The sequence below is a fragment of the Bufo bufo genome, chromosome 5 (assembly GCF_905171765.1).
Source record: "Bufo bufo chromosome 5, aBufBuf1.1, whole genome shotgun sequence".
Classification (NCBI taxonomy): Eukaryota; Metazoa; Chordata; class Amphibia; order Anura; family Bufonidae; genus Bufo; species Bufo bufo.
This window is the reverse complement of record NC_053393.1, coordinates 116,575,484-116,602,411: the sequence shown is the minus strand read 5'-3', so window position 1 is coordinate 116,602,411 and position 26,928 is coordinate 116,575,484. Positions and strand designations below refer to the sequence as shown.

Genomic DNA, 26,928 nt, shown 5'->3' with positions numbered 1-26,928 from the left:
AGGTAAGTATAATGGTTCTACAAATTGCTAAGTAACCATGGCAACCGGGACTGCAGTAGCGTCCTGGTTGCCATGGTTACCGATCGGAGCCCCAGCGATTAAACTGGGACTCCGATCGGTATACTCTCCGCTGCCACCAATGATAGGGGGGAGATTTTAATTAGGAGGGGGAGGGAGGGGAGAAGGCCCACTGGCCACCAACGAGTTAACTACAGGGGAGGGAGGGGGGGCCCACTGGCCACCAACGAGTTAACTACAGGGGAGGGAGGGGGCCCACTGGCCACCAATGAGTTAACTACAGGGGAGGGGGGGCCCACTGGCCACCAACGAGTTAACTACAGGGGAGGGAGGGGGGGCCCACTGGCCACCAACGAGTTAACTACAGGGGAGGGAGGGGGGCCCACTGGCCACCAATGAGTTAACTACAGGGGAGGGGGGGGCCGGCCGCACTGGCCACCAATGTGTTAACTACGGGGGGGGGGGGGGCTGCCCCCTGCTGCCTGTCAGCACCTGCCAGGCAGCAGGGGGCAGTCATGTACACAGTTCTTTTAGTATATTCTAACCTGAAGCGTCCCCATCACCATGGTAACGCCTCTGTGTTAGAATATACTGTCGGATTTGAGTTTCACGATGTAACTCAAATCCGACGGTATATTCTAACATAGAGGCGTTCCCATGGTGATGGGGCCGCTTCAAGATAAAATATACCATCGGATTGGAGAAAACTCCGATCCTATGGTATATTAACTCCTGACTTTACATTGAAAGTCAATGGGGGACGGATCTGTTTGAAATTGCACCATATTGTGTCAACGTCAAACGGATCCGTCCCCATTGACTTGCATTGTAATTCAGGACGGATCCGTTTGGCTCCGCACGGCCAGGCGGACACCAAAACGACTTTTTTTTCATGTCCGTGGATCCTCCAAAAATCAAGGAAGACCCACGGACGAAAAAACGGTCACGGATCACGGAAAAACGGAACCCCGTTTTGCGGACGGCAAAAAAATACGGTCGTGTGCCTGAGGCCTTATTCCACATTTCACATGTTGCTGCATTTTTGAGAAATGTAATATTTCAAAATGTATTAATCAGTCTCTATGAACAAAAGGTGCACAAGAGATTCATCTCGGTAGGCACCTGCCCTCTTCACTTAGACCCACTGTGCCATGCAATGCCAAAATTGGGGGGGCAAGTAATTTGCTGATATAGATGAGTCTCTAGATCAGGGGTGCACAACATGCGGCCCTGGATACCATTCTCTGCGGCCCCCAACCATCTGGTAACAGACATATATGTCTATGTCTTGTGGCAGCTCACATGCATTTTTCATGTATTCTCCCATTAGATAGGAGTCCTGGAGGTATAACGAGACATTTATGATATATACTGTGTGCACAATACGCCATAAATACAGTATTTCACTTGGTAATACCCCTTTAACTTTTATTTTCGGCCCTTGGGATTCCTTCAGTCTGACAATGTGGCCCCCACCCAGAAAAAGTTATGCACCCCTGCTCTAGATGTTACTCTAATAATAAAAGTGTTTATAGAGGTGGATTGACATGACTTTTCTGAAAAATCCTGGCACATATAAACCAGGCAATAAGGCTGCTTTCACACCAGTGTTCGCCTTTCCTTTCTTCTGCTCCTATAATGGAGCACAAGAACGGATGGATTCAGCACATAACTGAGTAAAATAGAACCTACAGACCCCAAAATATATTTTTTCCTCAAACCCATCTTGCTTGTCGTTAGACTGATAATAACAAAATTTATAATAAAATAAAAAAAAACTGATATTGGGGTCATTTATCAAACTGCTGTAAAGCAGAACTGGCTTAGTTGCCCATAGCAACCAATCAGATTCCACCTTTCATTTTTCACAGCTCCTTTGGATGCTGTACAAGAGGCATTAGTGTACATTTTGATCAAAAGGCATAAGCCCACTCATTACATCAAGCTCGCCTCTTTGAGTGGCGAAAAGGCGCAGCACAATGCGGTGACAAAGCGGCACTGCCCTAGTAGGCGGCGGGACCCAATAGTCAAACAGCAACCCTGCTGTCTGACAATGCCACCCATGGCACTGGATCCCACCAACCCACCAGCACAGCGCCACAAAAACAAAGCCCACCACGCAGTACTGCACCATGTGAACAGTTGTCTAACACAACATGTCATTGCTATCAGGAACTGCAGGTCAATTGCCACTTATATGCAGACTTCTGAGAAATTAAAACCACCTGTGCCGAATGGGGGGAGTGCTGATACCAGTAATAAAGAAGAAAGATTCAACATGCGTAAATCAAGGGGAGAAAAACAGAACTGGATCGCACATCCACAATGCTATGCTTAGATCTAATTAAACTCGCTTCTCAGCGCAATATTAAAGTGTACAGCCCCCCATACTACATGCTGTACAAGAGGCATTAGTGTACATTTTGCTCAAAAGGCATAAGCCCACTCACCACGCCTTTTGATCAAAATGTACACTAATGCCTCTTGTACAGCATGTAGTATGGGGGGCTGTACACTTTAATATTGCGCTGAGAAGCGAGTTTAATTAGATCTAAGCATAGCATTGTGGATACGCGATCCAGTTCTGTTTTTCTCCCCTTGATATATGCAAGTTCTACTTTACACCGATTTCAAAAATCTCCCCCTTTTTTTTAGATACATAATTTGCTCATTTTGGATTATTTAGTACAAGAACATCCGTGTGTTGTCTCAGTTCAGCAAATGGCATTTATCATGTAGAGAAAGTTAATACAAGGCACTTATACTAATGTATTGTGATTGTCCAGATCTAAAATGAAGTGCAGCAAACAGTGGCAAAAATGTGCCAACCTTTGGCACAAATTCAGGATTTCAGGTGCAGCCACACTACTAAATGTGAGCTAATGGGGCAGAAGACCCTATTCACATGCAGTAGAAACAAATCTTCAGCATCCGTTGCAGGTTTCGCCCATAGAAATGTAAGGCTACTTTCACACTAGCGTTCAGGTGTCCGCTCGTGAGCTCCGTTTGAAGGGGCTCACGAGCGGTCCTGAACGCAGCTGGACGGCCCTGATGCATTCTCAATGGAGGCGGATCCACTGAGAATGCATCCGCCTGCCAGCGCTCAGCCTCCGCTCCGCTCAGTGAGCGGACACCTGAACGCTGCTTGCAGCGTTCAGGTGTCCGCCTGGCCGTGCGGAGGCGAGCGGATCCGTCCAGAGTTATAATGGAAGTCAATGGGGACGGATCCGCTTGAAGATGACACCATATGGCTCAATCTTCAAGCGGATCCGTTCCCCATTGACTTTCAATGTAAAGTCTGAACGGATCCGCTCAGGCTACTTTCACACTTAGAAAATTTTCTAAGTAATAATGCAGACGGATTCGTTCTGAACGGATGCGAACGTCTGCATTATCGGAGCGGATCCGTCTGATAAAACATCAGACGGATCCGCTCCGAACGCTAGTGTGAAAGTAGCCTAACTCATTTTTAGGCCATCTTTGTAGCTGAATGTTTTAACTAAAATGACTGTATCATCAGTTTGCACAGTGCTCTTTTGTCATTGAATGTGGCATATCCGTCTCATCGTTTCTTGCTCCTACCGTCACCCGAGAATACTGAAGATACATCAGTATGCATAGGGAATGTGCACTATGCTGCTGCCACAGTTTTGTCCCTGTAGTGACCTAGAGAAGGAGGAGTGCACAAGAGATCACATTACTGCCTATGAGAAAACACCAGCACTGAATGCTGGGAAAGACACTGCTTTCTAGTGAAGCAAGGAGAGGAGAAAACCGGATCTGCTGACTTGTCACAACATACACAACTTGTTGCAGGTATTCCTCTTGGCATTGTCTCCTATTCTCTGATACAATGGAATCTGCTACAATGTAACATTGTTTACTAAATATTATTACACCAGATATGTACACAAACTACAGCAAGGACTGGACAAAGGAAACTACCGTATATGAGAAAGTGTAGTATAGCAGTATGTTCTGGGTGGGCACTTGGCGGCAGATCACCTGCTGAGGGTTCTAGCTATGGATTATATCCGGCATGCTCAACCTGCGGCCCTCCAGCTGTTGCAAAACTACAACTCCCATCATTCCTGGACAGCTATCAGCCTACAGAAGGGCATGGTGGGAGTTTTAGTTTTACAACAGCTGGAGGTTGAGGATCCCTGGAATATATCAATTCCAATTGTTAGAGATTGTCTCTTTACCTGACATGCACAGTCTAGTGTAACACCTAGCCACAATGTGGTTTAGGGGCAGAGCTGCCATGTGCCTGTTCGCTACACAACTCTATGACAAGTGTCCAGGATTCGCTGAGAGAGTCCTGCAGTACTGGCACTGTCCAGAAGGTAACACATCTGTGATATTTCTGAGTTGGACTTGTCTTCCTCAGTGCTGATCTCTGACTGTACATTTATGTGGCTGCATGTAAGTTTTTGTTAGTGCAGAGAGCAATGCAGTACCATGGAAGTGATAAGTGTGTTACTGGAGTGCACCACCAATGAGGCCAGGTGAGGCGATCGCCTCAGGCAGCACCAGGAAGAGGCAAGAGGGGGGCAGCAGAAGGGCCATGGGCAATGAGCGCTTTCATTGTGGCAAAGGGGTTAGGTTAAGAAATTGGCATGGGGGGACGCCGTTTCAGTTTCCGCCTCAGGCAGCAGAAAGGCTAGGTGCACCCCTGCCGCCACTTCCCCCTTTTTTAGACCTGGCATGAGCGGGGAATAGTCACAGATTGTGGCGCAATCTGCGACAGATATACGCCAGAAAACTGGCGTATATCTGATAGTAAATGACCCCCTATGTTGTTCTGGTGCAGTGACAACTATCATCAGGATGAGTTCAGGGGCATCATTTGCATGACTAGCTCTGTAAACTCAGATAAATGGGTATGGAGACCTCCCAACTCTCCCCAACATTGTCTGGGATTGGGCAAATTGAATTTCAACACCTGATCCTTTCGTACTGGCACCACCAGCGGAGTCTGGCAGCAGGTAGTAGGGAGGTATAGCTGTCAGCTGACCAAACATTCAGCCAACAGCTATTGAAAGTGTATAGTCAACTGAGGCTAGCTTCACAGTAGCGTTTAGGATCCAGCAGGCTGTTCCTGCAGGAAACAGCCTGCCAGATCTCTCTGCATTCCGGCATTGCCGAAGCCTGAACGTCCCTATTAACTATAATAGGGACTAGCGGAGATCCAGCTGCAACCCACCAAATATGCCAAGAATCAGCAGGAAGAAAACTATAAAATATAGATTGGTGTCTGGGGGAAGATGTTCCACTTGTTTTATTACCATTATACCCTGTATACTTCCAGCCACCTTGCCAATTATTAAAGGGCTTGTACCATCTCAGAAATTGGGGGCATATCACTAGGATATGCCCCCAATGTCTGATCGGTGCGAGTCCCTATAGAACCTATACTTAGAACGGAGCTGAAAAGGTCCCAGAGGGTGCACCACGCATGTGTGGCTGCCCTCCGTTCATTCCTATGGGAGCACTGGAAGTCCCATTGAAATTAATAGGGGGCCACTGCTCTATTCACTTCTATGGGGCTGACAGAAATAGCCGAGCCAGTGCTTAGTTATTTTCGGCACTCCCATAAAATGAATAGAGGGCAACTGCACATGCATGGTGCACCCTGTGGGACTTTGCTGGCTCTCTTCTAAGTACAGGTACAAGTCTCAGGCGTGGGACCCGCACTTATCAGACATTGGGGGCATATCTTAGCGATATGCCCCCAATGTCTGAGGTGGTATAACCCCTTTAATACTGATGACCATTACTGTATTACTGGTGTGGGCTACCAGTGATGACGCCCTTTTCTGTTTCTTATCCTTATATTATGTATTGTCATTTTCAACGCAGTGTTCACTAATAATGTTTTTCATATTTTTTCATATTTTTGGTATTTTAAGGCTTATATTTTCTTTAGGTTTATCTGACATCCAGGTAGAGTCTTCATATTAGCCCTGTCTATAAAATATAATGGCTGCAGGACGGGATAAAGTGATTAATCTCCTGAGACAACTGCACAGAGCATCGTAAGCTTTTCAATGCAAATATGTATTTTCAGCCATAATAATGTGTACTGTCTGCTTTTATTTACCACCCTTCTCTAAAACAAAAATGTTTATTCTCTAGTCAGTTAGAAAAGTACATGATGTACTGTAGTGAAGGTAATTTTACTGGTGGCTGTAGTTGTGAGTTATAACCTCCCTTCTGGTCCTCAGTTGTGTCATGTGACTGACACTCTGACTCTCCAACTGACACAGCATCTTGTTTGTGGACTGGAAATCAGTTTTTCTATTCATTCCTATGAAAGCTTCAATGTCAGTCTCATAGCAATGAATAGAGAAACTGACTTCCTGTCCACACATAAGACGCTGTGTCAGCTGGATAGTCAGAGTGTTGGTCATATGACACAGCTGAGGACCAAAAGGGAGAGGATAACTGACAAATACCGTCACCATATGACCATAGAATGAGTCTTCATCCGTTCCACAATTTTGGACAAGAATAGGCATTTTCTATGAAAGTGGTGGCCATGTGAGGTCCGCAAAATGTGGAAAGTACACGGGCCAATTGTCCGTGTTTTGCGGATCCGCAATTTGCGAACAGCAAAACACTACGGTCGTGTGAATGCACCCTTTAAAATATTACTTTTACTACAATTTACATGTACCTTTCTTAAGGCTCCAAGAATAAAAAATTTTGTGGTAGTGCTTCTTTAAAATTACATTTTATTTTATTTTCGACTTAGCTATTGATGACCTGTCCTCAGAAGGCTCCCTCCAGTGTGTAGTTTCCAGTACTGCAGCTCAGCTTTAATAAAAATGGATGGGGGAACCACAACACCAGTGATCATTTGTATGAGGGTCCAAAGTCACCATCCCTCTCCATCAGCAACAGGTGGAGAGGTGGAGTTTGTATGTTTGTATGGAGCCATAGTTAAAGGACTTCTGTCACCCCACTAAAGTCATATATTTTTTTTTGGCTACTTAAATTCCTTATACTGCGATATATCAATCTATAATGCTCTTACTCATTTTCGTTCAGTAGTTTAATAAAAAAAACGGACTTTTATAATATGTAAATTACCTCTCTACCAGCAAGTAGGGCGGTTACTTGCTGGTACGAGCCGCATCCTCCTCTCATAAAGACGCCCCCTCCTCATGTTGATTGACAGGGCCAGCGAACGCGCTCGTCCTCTGACTGGCCCTGTCTGCAATTCATGCAATTCAAATCCCGCGCCTGTCTTCATTCGGCGCAGGCGCTCTGAGAGAAGGACGCTCGCCTCCTCAGTGCGCCTGCGCCGATGACGTCTTCTCTTTCGGTGACGTCATCGGCGCAGGCGCACTGAGGGAGTGCTGAGGAGGCGAGCATCCTTCTCTCAGAGCGCCTGCGCCGAATGAAGACAGGCGCGGGATTTGAATCACCCTGAAACAGCTGTCTGCAGATGAGGGGCTGTCTTATTTAATATCCGAGTCATGTCTCAAGGCTTATTGAAAGAGCTGAACATTGATTTATTGGATAGCTGCCTTAAATCTGGTGGCATTAGAGGCAGAACTTTCTAAGAGCTCATTTGCATCCCTATCTTCCCTGAATTCTAGAGGAGGATGTATGGCCTATAAGTCTCCTCACGCCGATTAAGGTGCTCTCTCCCCAAGGAGAGCTAGTACCCCACAAAACAGGGAGACCTGAGAGGTAAAGCTCCAGCACAGGACACAAACAAAGTCTAAGCAGATTCAATGAAAGCATGTTGCACAACCAGGGCAGGTCACAGAGCTCAAGAAACATTTACCAGGCAGACACAAAACTCAGGAAATATGTAGCAGACTTAACAAACTCATTAGTCCAGCAGATGCTCACACTCAGCCAGGGAAAGGGTAACTCTTGCAATACAGAACTGAGGAGAGATATAAGGAGTCTGATCAGGAGTCACATGATCTCAATTTTAAAAATAACAGAGGCTGAAAATACATCAGCAAATAGATATGTACGTTTGTTAAATAAACCTTGTGCTCGGATCGGCTCATGCTGAGAGGGTACCCTACCTAAGCCTATACTCCACCCCCCCAACCTAGAAGCAGCAGAGTTATGCCGGAACTGCTTATCGAAGGGTAGCCTAATGGGGGCTACCCCAATGATGAGACCTGAAAGAAGGGAGGGCTCCTGGGTGGGTTGAAATCGTTCGAACCGACAAGTGGGGGGAGGAGGGCCAGGTTTAAATAGTGAACGCCCCGCCTCCCCTCACACAAATGCGGCACTCTTAATTGCCTACCACTTGTGCTCGGATCGGCTCATGCTGAGAGGGTACCCTACCTAAGCCTATACTCCACCCCCCCAACCTAGAAGCAGCAGAGTTATGCCGGAACTGCTTATCGAAGGGTAGCCTAAAGGGGCCAAAAGAACCATGCATAGGAGTTAGAAAACTTGATAACAGAAACTACAGACCAAAACTCGAAAGCCAATGATATTTCGTATAAGGATCCGGGATATTACGCATAGAACACGCGGAACTGCGACGACCCAACCGTTTGATGACATGCACTGGCACCTTATGCATGGACGCCGCCGCTGCCGCGCCCATGCGGAAGGAATGTCCTGTGATCCAGCGAGGACCGACCCCTGAACCTGTCAACTAACCTGAATGTACGTAAGAAAGGCCGCGGTGGTTAGCCGGGCATTGCCTAGTTCGAGTACGGGAGAACATGCCGCTTGGACTAAATACTACGCAGCCAAGCCTCCAAGGCCTGCACCGGACACCATCTGCTGTCCGTGGGAAAGTATCTGACCGCCACTGGTTGCCCCGGCCGTGACGTCTTGGACGAGGCCAAGGTGAGGACATAGATGGACCCGCGCCGGATGAGCTGACCTTTCCGCAGGCACCCAGCCAGCGTATTGGTGCCCATGAGCTCGTCTGACCTGAGGAATCCATGGAAGGCCAGGTACAAGGCTGTTTCTACCAGAGCGCTAACCTGTGGCCCGAACGGTTTGCCCCTGCAGTTTGCTTGTCACGGCCTGAACAAGCTACCGGTAAATGGCTGACGCCCATGTCGTTTCACAACAGACATCTTGCGCAAACCCTTCAACGCCGCTTTGATCGGATGGGCGGAGAAGAGTGACGGTAGGTCCGGAGGTAGCTTGTACCAATGGTGCTGAATACCTGCCATGTATAGTTAACAATGCTATAGGACAAGTTTAATTGAGAGTGGCAAAAACCCTGACAAAGCCCAATAGGTGTGTGATAGGCCCTGTTTTTTTTTTTTTTTAATCTCCATGCGTGAGAGACTCTAATGGCGGAGTCCTGTGTGTAAACCTAAAGCGGAGAAGCCATGCGTGAGAGACTAATGGCGGAGCCATGCATGAGAGACTAATGTTGGAGTCATATGTGTAAAACTAAAACGGAGAAGCTCTGCGTGAGGGACTCTAATGGCGGAGTCATATGTGTAAAACTAAAACGGAGAAGCTCTGCGTGAGGGACTCTAATGGCGGAGTCATATGTGTAAAACTAAAACTAAAACGGAGAAGCCATGCGTGAGAGACTCAGATGGCGGAGTCATTTGTGTAACCTAAAACGGAGAAGCCATGCATGAGAGACTCTAATGGCGGAGTCATATGTGTAAACCTAAAACGGAGCAGCCATGCGTGAGAGATTCTAATGACGGAGTCATATGTGCCAACCTAAAACGGAGAAGCCAGGCGTGAGAGACTAATGGCGGACTCGTATGTGTAGAACTCACATTGAGAAGCCATGCGTGAGAGACTCTAATGGCGGAGTCATATGTGTAACCTAAAACGGAGAAGCCATGCGTGAGAGACTCTAATGGCGGAGTCATATGTGTAACCTAAAACGGGGAAGCCATGCGTGAGAGACTCTAATGGCGGAGTCATATGTGTAAACCTAAAACGGAGAAGCCATGCGTGAGAGACTCAGATGGCGGAGTCATATGTGTAACCTAAAACGGGGAAGCCATGCGTGAGAGACTCTAATGGCGGAGTCATATGTGTAACCTAAAACGGGGAAGCCATGCGTGAGAGACTCTAATGGTGGAGTCATATGTGTAAACCTAAAACGGAGAAGCCATGCGTGAGAGACTCTAATGGCGGAGTCATAAGTGTAAACCTAAAACGGAGAAGCCATGCGTGAGAGACTCTAATGGCAGATCCGTATGTGTAAAACTAACACGGAGAAGCCATGCGTGAGAGACTCTAATGGCGGAGTCATATGTGTAACCTAAAACGGGGAAGCCATGCGTGAGAGACTCTAATGGCGGAGTCATATGTGTAAACCTAAAACGGAGAAGCCATGCGTGAGAGACTCAAAAATGTATTTTTTTTTTTTTTTTTTTTTTTATATATATATATATATATATATATATTTTATTTTATTTTTTATTTTTTTTCCACTATCAACCACTTAAGCAGCTCTCGTATGGGCACAGCTCTGAGTACGAGCATGAAGAGCATGGTATAACGCAGATCACCTGCACGGACTAACTAACATCCTGTGCCTAAATAACCCCCTTGGAACCTAATGTACGGCCGGCAGCAGGAAGCCAGCCACCGCCTATGATCTGCTCCCCCTGACCGAGCCTAGTACTCCTTCCCCTGATCCCTGCCTACCTAACGGCACGGCGGCCCGTGCCAGACTTTATTGAAGATGAGGAGCCTTACCCCCCAGCCGCGTGGGGAGCTCACGCTGCTCCCTGGCAGAATGCACCAGTGCGGGGGAGCCCCCCATCTCAGCTAGGGCCGACCCACCGCCGGCTGGACACTCGTACCGCGTGGGGAGCAGCGCCACTCCCTGGCAATGTGCACCGGATCAGAGGGAGCCCTTCCTTTACCGTGGGCCCCGGCCCCCGCTGGTTTGAACCGTGTGCCGCGTGAGGAGCCGCACAGCTCCCTGGCATTGTGCGCCGGTGCGGGAGTGCCCCCCCTCACCTAGGGGCTGGTTATTGTGACTGGAACCCACTGTGAGACTGAAGCCTAACTGGACCTACCTGTGACCGTGAAGGCTGACCTCCCAGGCCGTGGCTGACCCACGTGCGTAGTCGTGACGCAACTACCCGTAGATGCCCACCCAGTGCCTGTAGTTAACAGGAGTGCGACCGAGTCTGTGGATGTGACCGACTAGCCCCTGTAGTAGTGAGGGGACCCTACATCGAGAGTAGCGGTAACGGACCATCGCCTGTAGACGTGGTAGTATTACCTCATGAGTCTGTTGACATGAGACTAATGCCTGCAGTCGTGGCCGGTCTTAATAATGAGTCTGTAGTCGTAATTACCAGGAGAACGTGCATCAGGATCGGCTGTGAGGGATTTGCGCTCCGCCATGTGGAACATTGCATCCCGTGCCCACCGCTATCGACTATTTGTACAGGGAAAGCCGCGGCGTATTAATCGCCCATAGGTTTCGGCTTCCGTCCCCTGATCCTGCAGCTGGACCTCCGCTTACTGATTGCAGCTAATGAATAGATCCCTGTGTGAGCGGACGGCGTTTTCCTCTACGGCGGAACGTTCTGATACGGGAGTGAGTGATATATAACGCTGCGTCGTGGAGCCGACGGCCGGCGTGACCGATGCTCAGGGTATGCGAGCGGACGTCGTGACCCGTCGCTGCTGAGCCACAGGTGAGGGGTGCCTGCCTGGGGGACGCTGCATGTGGGAGCGGGGGTGCTTAGCGCAGGGCCTGGAGCGGATCGGGGTGCCTGTCTCGGGGTGCCGGAAGCGATCGGGAGTGCGGGCAGTCTCCAGCGCAGCTGGGGACCGGCGGCACGCTCGGCAGCCCCACATGTTATACATAGCGAGACGGGTGTGCAAGCCACCCTGCCTACCTAATCACCGTTGCGACGAGCTCGACGCAGCCGATCCCCCGATCCTCCAGTGACCCATGCCCTTCTCTGGCACCAACCCACAAGCCGATTTGAAATCGTTCGAACCGACAAGTGGGGGGAGGAGGGCCAGGTTTAAATAGTGAACGCCCCGCCTCCCCTCACACAAATGCGGCACTCTTAATTGCCTACCACATTACGTACAGGGCTGGTTTTAGAAAAAACGTGGCCCTGGGCAAAATCGAAAGTGGGGCCCCTCAATCTTGTAATAATGTACTAACAACACAGTTACATTCTGTCGATTCCGGCCCTCCCTCACAGATTTATACCCCATTAAGCTCCTCACGCAGATCTGCACCCTCAGGCCCCCAAAATATGCCACATGCCCCCTCGCCTCACAGTAATGAGTTCCATTCACTCACGGTATCTAAGACTGTTAAGAACCGTTTCAGCGCACTTTCCCCCCAGCGGAAATCGGGGAAAGCACCCTGTTCTAAAAATGAGCCGCAGCCTGTACTAGGCTTCCAGGCTCATTGTTAGTATATCCCATGTCCGGCCACTAGATGGCAGCACTGAACTGTGATATAGTGATTTCTATACAGAAAAATGGAGCAATTTACATTATTCAGTATAAGTTGCAATCTGATGATTGCAAGTTGTGGTCCACTTGGGGACCTAACAAAAAGTAATAAAAAAAAAAGTAAAAAAAAAAAAAAGGTTTTAAATTATAAAAAAAATTATTTAAAGTAAAATCACCCTACTTTCCTCAAAATAAAAATAAACAAAAAAGAAAATAACATTATGGGCATTGCCGCATGCAAAAATGCCTGTACTATTAAAATATTTAAAAAAAGTTAGCCCATATGGTGAATGGCGTAACAGGAAAAAAAAAGGCTGATTGATTTGCTGTTTTTTCATCACTTTATCTCCCAAGAAAACTGAATAAAAAGTGATTATCATACACACCCCAAAATGGTGTTGTCAAAAACGACAGATCGCCCTGCAAAAAAATAGCCCCCACACATCTCCGTAGACATAACTATAAAAAAGTTATGAGGGTCAGAATATTGCAATGATAAGAGTGGGTGTGCTGCTAGGGTTGCCACCTTTCCCAACAATATATACTGGTTAAAGTTAAAAAGATTGGCCTGGATTAATACGGGTGTTATTTGATAATATTTTACGTTTTTCTCTATTTTTTTTTCCAAAAAATCAAATATGGAGTCAGAGTAGGGACTCCTAAGCTGGGAAGTTCGGACTCTGGAGTCCTGACTGTAACGGTGGCCTTGATTACATATACCATCTCACTTCCATAGAGCAGACAAAAAAAATCTGTGTTCCTGTTTAAGGCCTATTGCACACGGACGTTTTTTTTTCCCGTTTACTGGACGTTTTTTGCGTTCCGTATAAGGTCCGTATACGGAACCATTCATTTCAATGGGTCCGCAAAAAAAACGGAATGTACTCCGTATGCATTCCGTTTCCGTATTTCCGTTTTTCCGTTCCGTTTTAACATAGAACATGTCCTATTATTGCCCGCAAATCACAGTCCGTGGCTCCATTCAAGTCAATGGGTCCGCAAAAAAACGGAACACATACGGAAATGCATCCGTATGTCTTCCGTTTCCGTTCCGTTTTTTGCTGAACCATCTATTGAAAATGTTATGCCCAGCCCAATTTTATCTATGTAATTACTGTATACTGTATATGCCATACGGAAAAACGGAACGGAAAAACGGAACAGAAACGGAAACACAACGGAAACAAAAAACGGAACAACGGATCCGTGAAAAACGGATCGCAAAACACTGAAAAAGCCATACGGTCGTGTGCAATAGGCCTAAGTGTTAGGGTTCGTGCACATGGTTGTATTATAGCTCCATTTTGTAGGGCTGCTATATAGATGTATTAGCCTTCTACTGTGCCTTCACATGCCTCTGATTTCATATGGATTCATATAAATCCTAATGGATCTATCAGGTTACAGAGGGTTTTTGCCGGGTAATAGACAGTGTGGAGTTCTTTAAGCCATCAAAAGAAAAAAAAAAGAAAAAAAAAAAGAAATAACAAATCTGATGGCGTGAAGGCTATCTGATGCCAGCCAATTGTATTTGACATCAAATTATCCCATTGAATTGTTGAAATTTGGATTATGTTTTTCTGTAAAAATGATGGTAAAAATGAAGGTACATAAACAGGACAATGTCAATAGATTCTATATACTTATATACCCATGATGGCTAACCTCCGGAACTCCATCTGTGGTGAAACTACAACTCCCAGCATGCTCCATTCATATGAAGTTCTGAGAATTGCCAAGCAAGTGTACATCTTGGGAGTCGTAGTTTTACCACAGCTGGAGTGCCGGAGGTTAGCCATATAGTATTAATGCTCTTCCTTTCTTTATGTTTAAGGTGCAGATGTCCAGCTCATTCTCACACTTACTCCCAAGGTAGGAACTGAACCCCATGAAATAAATTTGAAACCCATAATTCTGTAGGTCAGACAGGAATATATATATATATATATGCGCATACATATTTTCTGCAGCTGATTTGTTGCAGACTATGTTGCATACAGTAGGTCCCTTTCTGCTGCTGATTATTTTTTTTTCTACAGTGTGTGTATTGGTTCAAATCTCACCCGCTTTGTTGGTACTGTAAAATGCTATGGATTTTCCATCCGAAATTCTGGAAATTATCTACAATACCAAACAGCCTATGGGCTAGTGTGGTTCTGCCTCTGGAGGGAAGCGGCCATGATTTTCTAATCTCATACAATCCCCTTAAAGAGGACCTTTCACCAATTATGACATTGTGAACTAAGTATACCGACATGGAGAGCGGCGCCCGGGGATCTCACTGCACATACTATTATCCCTGGGCGCCGCTCCGTTCTCCCGCTATGCCCTCCGGTATCTTCGGTCACAAAGTTATGGTAGGTGGATATTTCAGTCACTAAGTTATGGTAGGCGGAGTCTGCCCTTGTTCTTCTGTAGCGCTGGCCAATCGCATTGCAGAGCTCACAGCCTGGGAGAAAATAACCTCCAAGGCTGTGAGCTCTGCACTGCGATTGGCCAGCGCTACAGCAGAACAAGGGCTGACTCCGCCTACCATAACTTAGTGACTGAAATCTCCACCAATCATAACTTTGTGACCGAAGATACCGGAGGGCATAGCGGGAGAACGGAGCGGCGCCCAGGGATAATAGTATGTGCAGTGAGATCCCCGGGCGCCGCTCTCCATGTCGGTATACTTAGTTCACAATGTCATAATCGGTGAAAGGTCCTCTTTTTTTTGTAAAGAGGTTATTTAAAAGCGTTTTCCCATGACAACAACTAATCTACTATCCACAGGATAGGGGATAAGTGTCTGATCTGTGAAGGTCCAACTGCTGGGACCCCTATCAATCACTAGAACGGGGGCCAGTGTTCCTGCATGCAGTCCGTTAGCGTTGAGCGAATCAAAGTTAATGAAGTGGACTTCAATCCAAATTTCAGGAAAATTTTTATTTGTCACGAAGCCGAATTTGGTGTGTTTTCTTTAATCAGGATGGCCATGACGGCCTCTCTGCGAGCAAATGGATGAGGTGAGCATGAAAATTTTTTTTTTAACCCCATGAAAGGCCTGAATGTGACTGTCAGATGCCGCGATTAGCATTGAAAGCAGCATCTCAGCTGTTCAATGACGGGCGGCGGCACAATCGCCGTTCCCTGTCATTGCGCCCACTACATACAATGGAATGAGACTCGTGACAAACTAATTCGTAACTAATCAAATTTGTTTGTGAACTTCGGTAAAGCAGCCAAATCAAATTTTTGATAACTTGGCTCATCTCTAATGTCGACTCTTGATTCAACATGCACTCAGCTATCCCCCATAGAGCTGAATGGCCAAGCATCCATGTCTGCCGCTCTATTAGGGGGAACACCCTCACCTACTGTATCCTTCTCCCATACCATGTAGATTGTAAGCCCTCACAGGCAGGGCCCTCTCTCCTTCTGTACCGCTTTGCAACTCGTCTTGTTTATGCTTAGTGCAATTGACGGTATTATGTGTGCATACTCCTTTTCATATGTACAGCGCTATGGAATGAATCGCTTTAATAGTAAATAATAATAATAACATAGTCCCCTGTTCTAGCGATTGGCTGGGGGCCCAGTGCTCAGAGCCCCGCTGATCAGACACTTATCCTCTTTCAACACCTTTAATTTTGTCAGCCACATTTAGGATGTTTTGTTCTTTATAAAATGGTCGTAGAATGTATTTTATTTGTTTCACTGATGCATTTAAAATACTTTACTTTTAGCTCCATCATCTGAGATAACAACAGATTATGCTTTTGAGGTAAGTGTGCTTTATGAGAGACGAATCTTGTACAACTTTAACAACGTCAGCCGGACACTTGTTCACCTGTCAGCTATTCCTCTTGAATCCCTCATACAATTACACATTCAACTTGGCTGAGCATGCATGTATTGTCAGTGGGGAGAGTGGACTAAGTGTAATGACCGGCGTCACGCACAGGGAGGAAAAAAGGAAAGCCCTGCCCAAGGGAGAGGGAAAGGTGGTGACCCCTAACTCACCTTGCGGCTGGCACCTGACTGCCCTGACGTCCCTAGAGGGGTTCCTCACCCGTGCGGCGATCACGTGCCTAAACCCTGGCTTTCCCTAAAATGAGCCCTAGATAGTGAACGGGCCGGTGGGATCGCTAGTCCGCACCACTGTCACTAAGAGGGAAACACCAGGGAGAGGACAGACAAAACAGACAAACACATACACCCAGGTGGGCGACCACAATAGACCACAAAGGTCCAACAGGGATCCGGAGGGTAGCATTCTGGACCAACTACCAGAGAACGCAGCAACACAGCTCCAGAGGGTCAGAATAGATGTCCAGGCAGGAAGCTCTATATCTGGCAACCAGAGAAGTGTGAGAGGGGAATATAAGGAGGTTTGGGAGTGCTGGACAAGGAACAGCTGAGGAGAAAGGGCTACGGATCCCTGAGTGAGCCAAAAGGGTTTGCAAAGCAAACCCAGAAAGCTACCATAAGGAAACAGCCCTATCTACATAGAGCGTGCAGCCAACCGCTGCGACTTCCTGACCCCGGGTATAACGGAGTCAGGTGTGGTTCTTGACACCCTCGTGACACTAAGCTGCCGTCAGACTCCTCTAGTGGGAGCTTATCGTCCCAAAGAACAAAAAATAGACTAGGTGTTGAAATTTAACATGCATGATCATGCAGGAGAGAGTCCCAGAGGCCCCTGTACACATAGTTGGCTGCTACTGGTCTCATGCACACAACCGTATATTTAGTCAGCATCTGATCCGCATTTTCTGTGTGCTGTCCGCATCTGCTTGTCAATTTGGCAGACAAGCATAGACAATTTTATAACAGTGTGGGACGGGAAAGTGTGGAACGCACTTGGCCGTTACTCGAGTTTTGCAGATCCGCGGTTTGCTTACCACTAAACACATACAGTCGTGTGAATGTAGCCTTATATGAATGGGTGTCTTGGGGAAAATTCATTTCCATGTATTTTTTTTTCCTTTCAGATGGCTGTTTCTAGCATCAGATATGGTGAAGGTGTTACAAAAGAAGTGGGAATGGTAATGAAAAAACACCTAACAGCCAGAACTGAATTCAATGGGACACATGCATCAAATGATATAAACACTTCATACCTTGTGAAATGCTGCATGTTTCCAAAAGATGTTCAATTTTCTGGGATCTTTCATTACCTCTATGTTCTACCTCATAAAACACTTACCAACATTTCCGGCATTTTTCAAGCTAGAAAAGATCATAGACACCCACCGATCAGATAATGATGACCTATCCAGAGGAAAGATCATCAGTTAAAATGTCTTAGAAAACCCCTTTAACAAGAGGCTTGTATGTGCTTTTTAGGTTTGTATGTTATATTCCAGAGGTCGGCAACTTTCCCCAATATAGAGGGCTGCCCTAGACTCCATCAGAAGGCCACAAAGTACATTTAGGACAGAGCAATGGTTGGTCAAAGATACACTAATAATGCTTGGTTACATGGTCGTCCAAATTCCCTCAGTATTTTTTGTATCCAGCAGAGAAAACAGAATACATTTTGCCTCTCTTTGGTCAGATCTTAATTTTTTTTAAAAAAATTACGTACATGGTGATTTTGATGGTGGTGATGGTCACAATTTCGGTTGTATTAGCAAAACCCTATTTTTGTGTGTGTGAGTATATATGAATATACACTCTACCTTTACACCAGCTGAACATGAGCAGATCCAGGTGCTGTGCCCTCATAAAAGTCACAATCTGGTATCAGCTGGCTGTCCCAATATACACGGCAGATCCCACTAGCTAAATCCTCGTTCGGCTAATTTTCCCACCCCATCCCATCCAAGCACTTGCCTGCTAGGTTTGTCTGAACATGCATGTATCCTGAATGGAGAGGGGGAGAAATCCGCTGCCAAACACCTTCTGGCGACAACTTATCTCAGTGAGAACAAAAGGATCAGGCAGTTAACATCCAATAGTTACAAAGTTGATACAGTTGAAAAAAGACATAAGTCCATCAAGTTCAACCAAGGGATAGGTGGGGATGCAAATCCCAATAGCACAATCTCTATCTGCCCCCCGAGATCAGCCATTGGAGAAGAGTCAGGAGACCCCCATACACATTAGATGGTAGGCGGTCCTGCCAAATCCAGCGCTTATGTAATGTCCAGGGCCACCTTTTGTCAGTGGAAGCAGACAGCTCCATCCAACACATGTTTATTGGAGAAAAAATATGGACATAGACTGGTTTGAGCTCAGTAATAACTGGAGCCAGAAGTGTCTGGCAGCTGCTCATCTCTCTGTAATCTATTGGGATAGCATGCATATTCAGCCAAACAATTGAAACTGATAGTTGTTGGCTGAACAGCTACTTGGCTAGGAGCTATGTAATGTACATGGCCTGCTTACAGGGTCTATTACAGTGCCTGATGTTCAGGCAGTGAGAGCGCATCCTTGTTAATCGGCTGCTCAATTATACGGGCGAATTATCAGGAAAAACCCTTCGTCTGACCGATTGTCCCCAATAATTGGCCTGAAATCCTGCAGTCTAATAGTGCCTTTAGATACTAGATATTTGCTCTTTCTTCTCTTCCCTAACATCATGTCCAGGGAGAGTCAGGAGCGCTCTATACACATTACATTGTTGGCTGGTCTTGCGTTCGACCTACAATACACTAATGTGTATGGAGACCTTTATATATTTATATATATATATATATATACTCTTCTAAGGAACATTTTGAATATAAACATATATATGAGGTTTTATTTAATTGATGCTTTAGTACAAAACTAATAACTATTTATGTATTATATTTTACAAAGGATTTGGAAAATATGGGTGCAAAAAATGTTTGTGTGATGACAGACAAGAACCTTGCATGTCTCCCTCCTTTACAAGCTGTGATCAATTCACTGACAAAGAATGGCATCAAGTTCTGCTTGTATGACAAGGTCAGAGTGGAGCCTACAGATACAAGGTGATGACCCATTCAATCTAAATGCTTAGGTTTGCTTGGTGTATATAATAGTAAATCAAATAAATGGTGCTTAAAGGTTTGTGAATTTTCTATATTTCTGCACTACTGTGTTTCACAGGTTTTTGTGCTGGAATGCACATAATGCTTCTCATTTAAACAAACAAGTTCTATTTTAGTCTCATCCACATTGTTCAAATAACCTTCTGGCTTGTCCAGGTGATCTTTAGCAAATTGCAGGCGGGCAGCAGTGTTCTTTTTAGAGAGCAGAAGCTTTCTCCTTGCAATTCTGCCATGCACACCATTGCTGTTCAGTGTTCAGTGTCCTCAGGACTCATGAGCATTAACTAATTTGAGAAAGGACTTTAGTTGCTTAGAGGTTACCTTGGGTTCCTTTTGTAGACTACTACATGCCTTGCCCTTGGCATGATCTTTTTTGGTCAACCTCTCCTGGGGTGAGGGTAATAATGGTCTTGAATTTCCTCAATTTATACACAATCTGACTGACTGTAGTTTGGTGGAGTCCAAACTCTTTAGAGATAGTTTTCTAACCTATCCCACACTGATAAGCATCAACAACTCTGCTTCTGTGGCCCTCAGAAATTAGTTTGTTTATGGCATGATACACTCCTACAAACATTTGTTGTAAAGACCAGACTTTAATAGATCCCTATTAATTCACACCTGATGGTAATTCAATTGATTGAAAACACCTGACTCTAATTTCACCTTAAAATTATCTGCTATTCCTTAAGGTTCACATACTTCTGTCACTCTCAGACATGTCTAATATTTTTGACTCATTGTTTGATTTGATTATCTTTATCTACTTTTAGGACTAGTTTGAAAATCTGATGTAGTTTCAGGTCAAATGTATGCAGAAATATAAAAAAGTCTGAAGAGTTCACAAACTTTGTGGTGATATATATTAAATATTACTTTTCTCATATTTAACCATAAGCCACATGTGCGTTGGAGGATCCATTAGGAGCTTCCTTCACAGATTCTAGAACATTTGATCGAAAAACTCACGCTGTTTGACTGAATACATAAATGGATTCTGTTTGAAATGATCTGAATTCCAGTGTGAGAACATAATGTTCTAGGATTTCGAACAATGGCAAAAATTATTCTCCTTTAGTCTATATTTCAGTCAGCAAACGAATACCTTCCATGTGCATTCCACGTTTTTCTCACGCCCATCAATAGAAGTGACTATTCTCGTCCACAATGCAGACTAGAATAGGACTTGTGCTATACTTTGTGGAACGGCCACTCGGATCTGCAAAAACATAGATGTGTTTAAGGCTCCATAGCAATGAAAGAGTCAGTGTGCTATCCGCAAAAATGCTTGTGCGTGAAGCCTTAGTAAGTGCATGCAGACAGCATCTATCCCATGTAAAATTAAGGACACAATGATAGAACCAAACATACCCCATTGTAAGTTAAAGAGGTCCATGAGGCGCCAGTGGTGTCTCTCATGTGATGATTCATCCCAGCTTGAGTAGCATTTTTTCTGCAAAAACAGAATTGATCACTTAGATGTCAACTCAGCCTAATAGGCAACGCATGAATAGGGTGTAGACAAAGAAAAAAGATACAGCAGCACTAAGACATACGCAAACATTGAATGCATGGATTATTTTTAATTGCATTACTGCTGTATTTACTGTATGTATAGGTTTGAGGTTCTAATCAAATTGTTCTGATCAGATTGTATGAGCCCATCTGCCTCCACAGGGTGACGTCATCAGATGGGACTCTGAACCAATCAGCCTAGCTTTCTTATGGTGCCTTTACATGCTGCAAGGAGCAGGCGATTATCGGGAAGGAAGCATTCCTTCCTGACAATCGGCTGCTCGTTATGTGGAGGTGAAGTACTGCATTTACATGCAGCGATCACCTCCACAGTATGATGACGATTGATGGGAGCTGCTATCACTTGTCCCCATACAAAAGCAGAGTACTTTTTAGACAGCATGATGTGCTGCCCGGGAACGATGATTGAGGTGTCCGCATCTCACATCATTTCACCCGATGAAAGAGCGTTTTGCTCGTTCATCGGGTGATCTCCGACACTGTTAGATGGAGCATCGGGCCGTGTAAGTCCAGTTTTAAACCTCCAAAATAAATTCAGGGCAGATAGCATCCAGATATATGCTGGACAGTATTTTGTATTGTACATCTCAGCTTTGCATTCCTTCAGCACAAGCAACTACCATAGAAGCAATAAAGAAAAAGTAAAATATATATATATATATATATAAACACTGTTCTTATTTGTCTACAGCTTCATAGATGCAATACAGTTTGCGAAAGGTGGATCATTTGATGCCTATGTCGCTGTTGGAGGTGGCTCTGTGATGGACACCTGCAAGGCTGCTAACCTCTATGCGTCTAGCCCTGACGCTGACTTTCTGGACTATGTCAATGCCCCTATTGGAAAAGGAAAACCAGTGACTGCAACTCTTAAGCCCCTCATTGCAGGTAAAGAGAAATATTTGACTTTACGGTTTATTGTTATTATTTTGTTACTTTTGTGTTCGAGAAAATGTTCATGGAATCAGAGGATTTTCTTGAAAATTTATAATACTGACGGTGGTTCCAGATACAGACCTTTCATATGTCTTTTCAGTGGCTAGCAGTGATTAAGGGCACTTTTACGCTGCAGTTTATGCTGCCGGAAGTTTGGCGTAGACTCCATGCCAAAATTCCAGGGGCATCCGCGTGGCGTCCACCTCCCATTGTCCATCGGTTTAAAGCCACGAATGCGCCAAGAAGGGACATGTCCCTGCTTGGCATGGTGTCTGGATGGATGCAGCTAGAAGCCGTGTCGGGTGTCCATTTGCAGTTGAGCTCCATCCTGGCGGCTAAACAAGTGGGTGCAAGTGGGTCCATGGCATCCAAAGTGAAAAACTGCAGGAGAAACCATGCAAAATCCATCATGTGAACCTAGCCTTACAGTATATCTTGGCTGAACAAAGTGATCTGATGTGTTAAACTACAGCATGCCTATCCTTCTTTCCCACGATATCTGCCCTCAGGCCTAGTCAGGAGGCGCTCATACACACAGTTCATCTAATACATATGGGTAGCTTTACGTATACTGGGGGAGATTTATCAAACTGGTGTAAGGTAGAACTGGCTTAGTTGCCCATAGCAACCAATGAGATTCCACCGTTCGATTTCCAAAGGAGCTGTGAAAAATGAAAGGTGGAATCTGATTGGTTGATGTGGGCAACTAAGCCAGTTCTATCTCCCCCACTGTCTCTATATGTATTGCCCATATGTAGGATTACCCATGGCCACTGTACACTTTCGATACCCATAAACTGAGAAATAAACTTAAAATGGTTATGAGAGCATACCAAATTATAACCTGTTATTAATATAAGAGCAGTGAGATATAGGAATGCTCTGCCAGATGAAACAGACAGATTTCAATGGGGGTCTGAATTTGGACCATGTAAGGTATATATGGTATAGTTACTAGATTACTGGAGAAGTTTGACCCAGAGATCTGATCTGATTTCTGCCATATTTGGCAAGGAGTTTTTCCCCCTAAGATGAGGAAAATTGGCTTTGGACTTATGTGGATTGTATTGCTTCCTCTGGATGAACACTGTAGGACGATAGGTTGATCAGGATGGACTTTGTAACTATGGTACAATGTTTCTTTATTAACAGTACCAACAACCTCTGGGACTGGAAGTGAAACCACAGGGATTGCCATCTTTGACTATGAAAAACTCAAAGCCAAAACTGGTAAGAGGAAATGTAATATTCCAAATCAATCTATGCTTTCTTCATATTGCTGTGTCTGTCCTGACATGTAGACACAACACTTTCATTTGGATGTTAACCTTTTGCTTACCACCGCAAGACGATATACTGTACGTCGTGGCAGTAAGCTCTTATCTGTAACCTGATGTATAAAAGAGATCTCTCTGACCGCACTGCGGTCACAGTAAGTGACACGGAGACCAGGCAAAGTATCCATTGCAGTGTAAAGTCACAAAGCCGGAAGGGGTGCGTTCTTCTTGATGTGAGAGCACTACTCTGCTGGCTAAAAAATTCATTGTGACCCTGCAGTTTGTGAATTAACCCCTTCCTTCCATGACTGTGGCCAGAAGCGGTTGATTAAAGATCAAATAAAAAGTAAAAATAAATAAATAATAATAAATAAATAAAAATTAAGGAAATGTCACCAAGTTAAAACCAGATAGCAACAATCTCTTTTTATTTTCCGATTACAGATGTATTTATTCTACATCCCGCACATGATTATGGGTTCGGCCATCTTGCCTGAGCTGTTCTTAACAGCATTTAGAAAGCATTATGAATTGCTTTATGGCAGCCCCATGGGCCATAGACACAATGGTCAGGAGGGGACATCACTGACTTCTATGGGAGAGTTTTCTAGGCATGCTCTGTGATCTGTGCAGAGGTCATTGTACTAGAAAAGAATAGATAGGCTTTGAGAACTACCTATTGTGAATGGTGGAGCCTGTCTTATATATACACAGAGGTGATATCATTACAGGCAGGATTAAAATGACAGATAAGCAGAAAACTACAGTACAGTGTTTTGTAAAGACCAAGCCTATTATTAGGCTTAGTGGCCAGTGGGATAACTTTATGGGTTTTGTTTAAACATGGAACATAACAAATTAAAAATAACATCACCAAAAATTCTTTAAAAATATGTTAAACATAAAAACGGGATTTAAACAATAGTTTATTTTCTGATTAGACATTCCCTTTACTAAAAAAAAGTACACACACATACACACATTTTTATAGCAGACTTTGTGTGTGGAAAATATAGAAATGTACGCACCTTTCTGCTTTCATAAAAAAAAATTATATATAGGTATTAGTCTTAGCTACTGTATATTTAGTATGTGGGGGGAGGGGTTATGAGTAAAATATGCAAATACACACATATTTTTTCCATTTATAAAAAAAATTTAACAAAAAGCTTAAAATGTCCAAATTACCCCATAGAGGGTCAACAAAAAAAAGTCAATTTGAAGGAATTTCTAATGTTTTGGCGCTGTAAAAAAGAAATATAGGCTGTCAAAATCCAAAATGCGCTCTAGTCATTTGAAGTCTTGCAGTGGACCCAGCCAGTAGATAAAGTACACAAATTGCATCCATTTTCACAGCACAAACACACGGAAATGGTTTTGGAAATATTTTGTTTTAAAATCTTTTCTAACAATTTTTTTTTATAAGAACGGAAAAATATACATTTAAAAAAAAATAAAATTGTGTAGGCTCAGAAATTAATTAAGTACCCGTATTTTTCACCCTATAAGACGCACCGGTCCATAAGACGCACCTAGGTTTTAGAGGAGAACAATAAGAAAAAATATTTCCATTACACCTCAGGTCAGACCAGCAATCAGACCCCCAAAGTTAATCAGACCTCAGCTTACAGCCCCAATCAGACCCCCAATGTCAATAAGACCTCAGATCAGACCCGTAATGTCAATCAGACCTCAGATCAGGCCTCCAATGCCTCAGTTCAACCCCCAACCTTCAGCCATCTATCAGCCCCCATATGTCAGCCAGCAGCCCCCATATGTCAGCCAGCAGCCCCCATATGTCAGCCAGCAGCCCCTATATGTCAGCCAGCAGCCCCATATATTCAGCCATCAGCCCCATATATCAGCCCCTATATGTCAGCCATCAGCCCACATATGTCACCCATCAGCCCCTATATGTCAGCCATCAGCCCCCATATGTCACCCATCAGCCCCCATATGTCAGCCATCAGCCCCCATATGTCAGCCATCAGTCCCCATATGTCAGCCATCAGCCCCTATATGTCAGCCATCAGCCCCATATATCAACCCCTATATGTCAGCCATCAGCCCCCAGTGCAAATAAAATAAAAAAACTCACCTCTCCAGCTCCTGGTCCAAGGCCGCCCTCACGCTGTGAGCAGCCTTGCGCAGCCGATAGCCGAGGACCAGGAAGTGGTGAGTACAGAGCCTTCCCCGCTTCCCGGTCCTCCGGTACTAATGAAGTACTTCTATAATGGAAGCGCTTCATTAGTATTCGCCCACTTATGGGGGGAAAAGTGCGTCTTATGGGGCGAAAAATACGGTAGTTATTTGCCGTTAGATAGGCCTATTGCTAAAACTTAAAAATTGTCCTAGTAAGGAAGACGGAGTTAACACTCCGGTAAATGAAGTGATTAACCCTTTCATGCCCAGCACCGCACATGTACGGTGCTGGGCAGGTGTTTAAAGATGGCGCCCGCTCCTGCCCGCTGCGGGCACCATAGCCGCGGGTGGCCGCCTGCTTCTACTAGTAGACACCAGCGGCTAATGTCCGCAACCGTCAGTAATGCCGATTGCGGACATTTAACCCCTCAGATGCCATAGTCAATCCTGACCATGGCATCTGAGCTCGCTGAAACCGAAAGTGCGCACTTTCGGTTGCGCTCCAGCTCCCCGTGTGGTGATCGGAGGAGCCGGAGCGTGTATGTAGCAGCCTCTGTCTTTATGAATGACAGGAGGCTGCTGCATAGTATTTTCTATGGAGCCCTTGCCATTGGAATCTATGATAATAACAATCAGATGATTGATTGTTATAGTTCCCTATGGGAATTGTAAAAAGTGAAAAAAAAAAAAAAAAGTTTCAAAATAAATGTAAAAAAAGATTTAAAAAAATGCACATCATGGGTGTCGCAATGTGCGAAAATGCCCACGGTATAAAAATATATTCCCCATACGGCAAACTGCAAAACTGAAAAAAAGCATCCAAATGGACGATTCGCCGTTTTTGGTCGCTTCATTTTCTACAAAATTTTTTATAAAAAGTGATCAAAAAGTCATACATACCCCAGAATGGTATCAATGAAAAGTTCAGATCGCCCCTCAAAAAATGGGCCCCATACAGCTCCGTAAACATTATTACAAAAAGGTTATAGGGGTCAAAATATGGCGACAAAAAAATAAAACAGATTTTTTCTGATTTTTAATTTTTTTTATCACTATCAAAACGCAAGAAAAACTATACATATAAGGTATCGCCGGATTCGTACTGACCTGTAGAATAAAAGTAACCAGTGAGTTTTATCGCACATCAAACGTTGTAAATAAAAAAACTGCAAAATTGTGGTGGAATTGCTTTTTTTTTTGCAATTTCACCCCATTTGGAATTTTTTCCCCGCTTCCCACTACATAATATGCAATATTAAATGGTGGCGTTAGAAAGTACAACTTGTCCCGCAAAAAACAACCCCTCATATGGCTATGTGAACACACAAATAAAAAAGTTATGGCTCTGGGAAGGCAGGGAGCGCAAAACGAAAATGAAAATAAAATAAAAACTCTGGGCCTTAAGGGGTTAAAGAGCACCTGAATGATAAACCAAATAAACTGGAAGCTTCATCACTGTTTCCTGATTCAAACATTGTCCTACCCACAGATCAGTGCCTCCGTTGCTGAGGTAAATTAAGCCAGGCAGTGGCAATGTAGTCTTGCCTGGACCTCCGTTTTCACCCGTGCACTAACGCTTCAGGAATTGGCGCACGTGCAGA

General features: G+C 44.8%; 1 protein-coding gene across 1 annotated transcript in view; it reads left to right on the top strand.

The window, feature by feature from the left end:
• Positions 1 to 3,740: 3,740 nt before the first annotated feature.
• ADHFE1 (alcohol dehydrogenase iron containing 1) overlaps positions 3,741 to 26,928 on the top strand; it is a 64,383-nt gene continuing 41,195 nt past the window's right edge. Inside the window, exons 1-8 of the mRNA XM_040432921.1 lie at positions 3,741 to 3,834; positions 5,948 to 6,056; positions 14,264 to 14,301; positions 16,158 to 16,195; positions 17,406 to 17,459; positions 19,222 to 19,376; positions 21,664 to 21,860; positions 23,061 to 23,138. Coding sequence (XP_040288855.1) covers positions 6,001 to 6,056; positions 14,264 to 14,301; positions 16,158 to 16,195; positions 17,406 to 17,459; positions 19,222 to 19,376; positions 21,664 to 21,860; positions 23,061 to 23,138 — 616 coding nt within the window. The 5' untranslated portion in view covers positions 3,741 to 3,834; positions 5,948 to 6,000. The remainder of the gene's footprint in view (positions 3,835 to 5,947; positions 6,057 to 14,263; positions 14,302 to 16,157; positions 16,196 to 17,405; positions 17,460 to 19,221; positions 19,377 to 21,663; positions 21,861 to 23,060; positions 23,139 to 26,928) is intronic.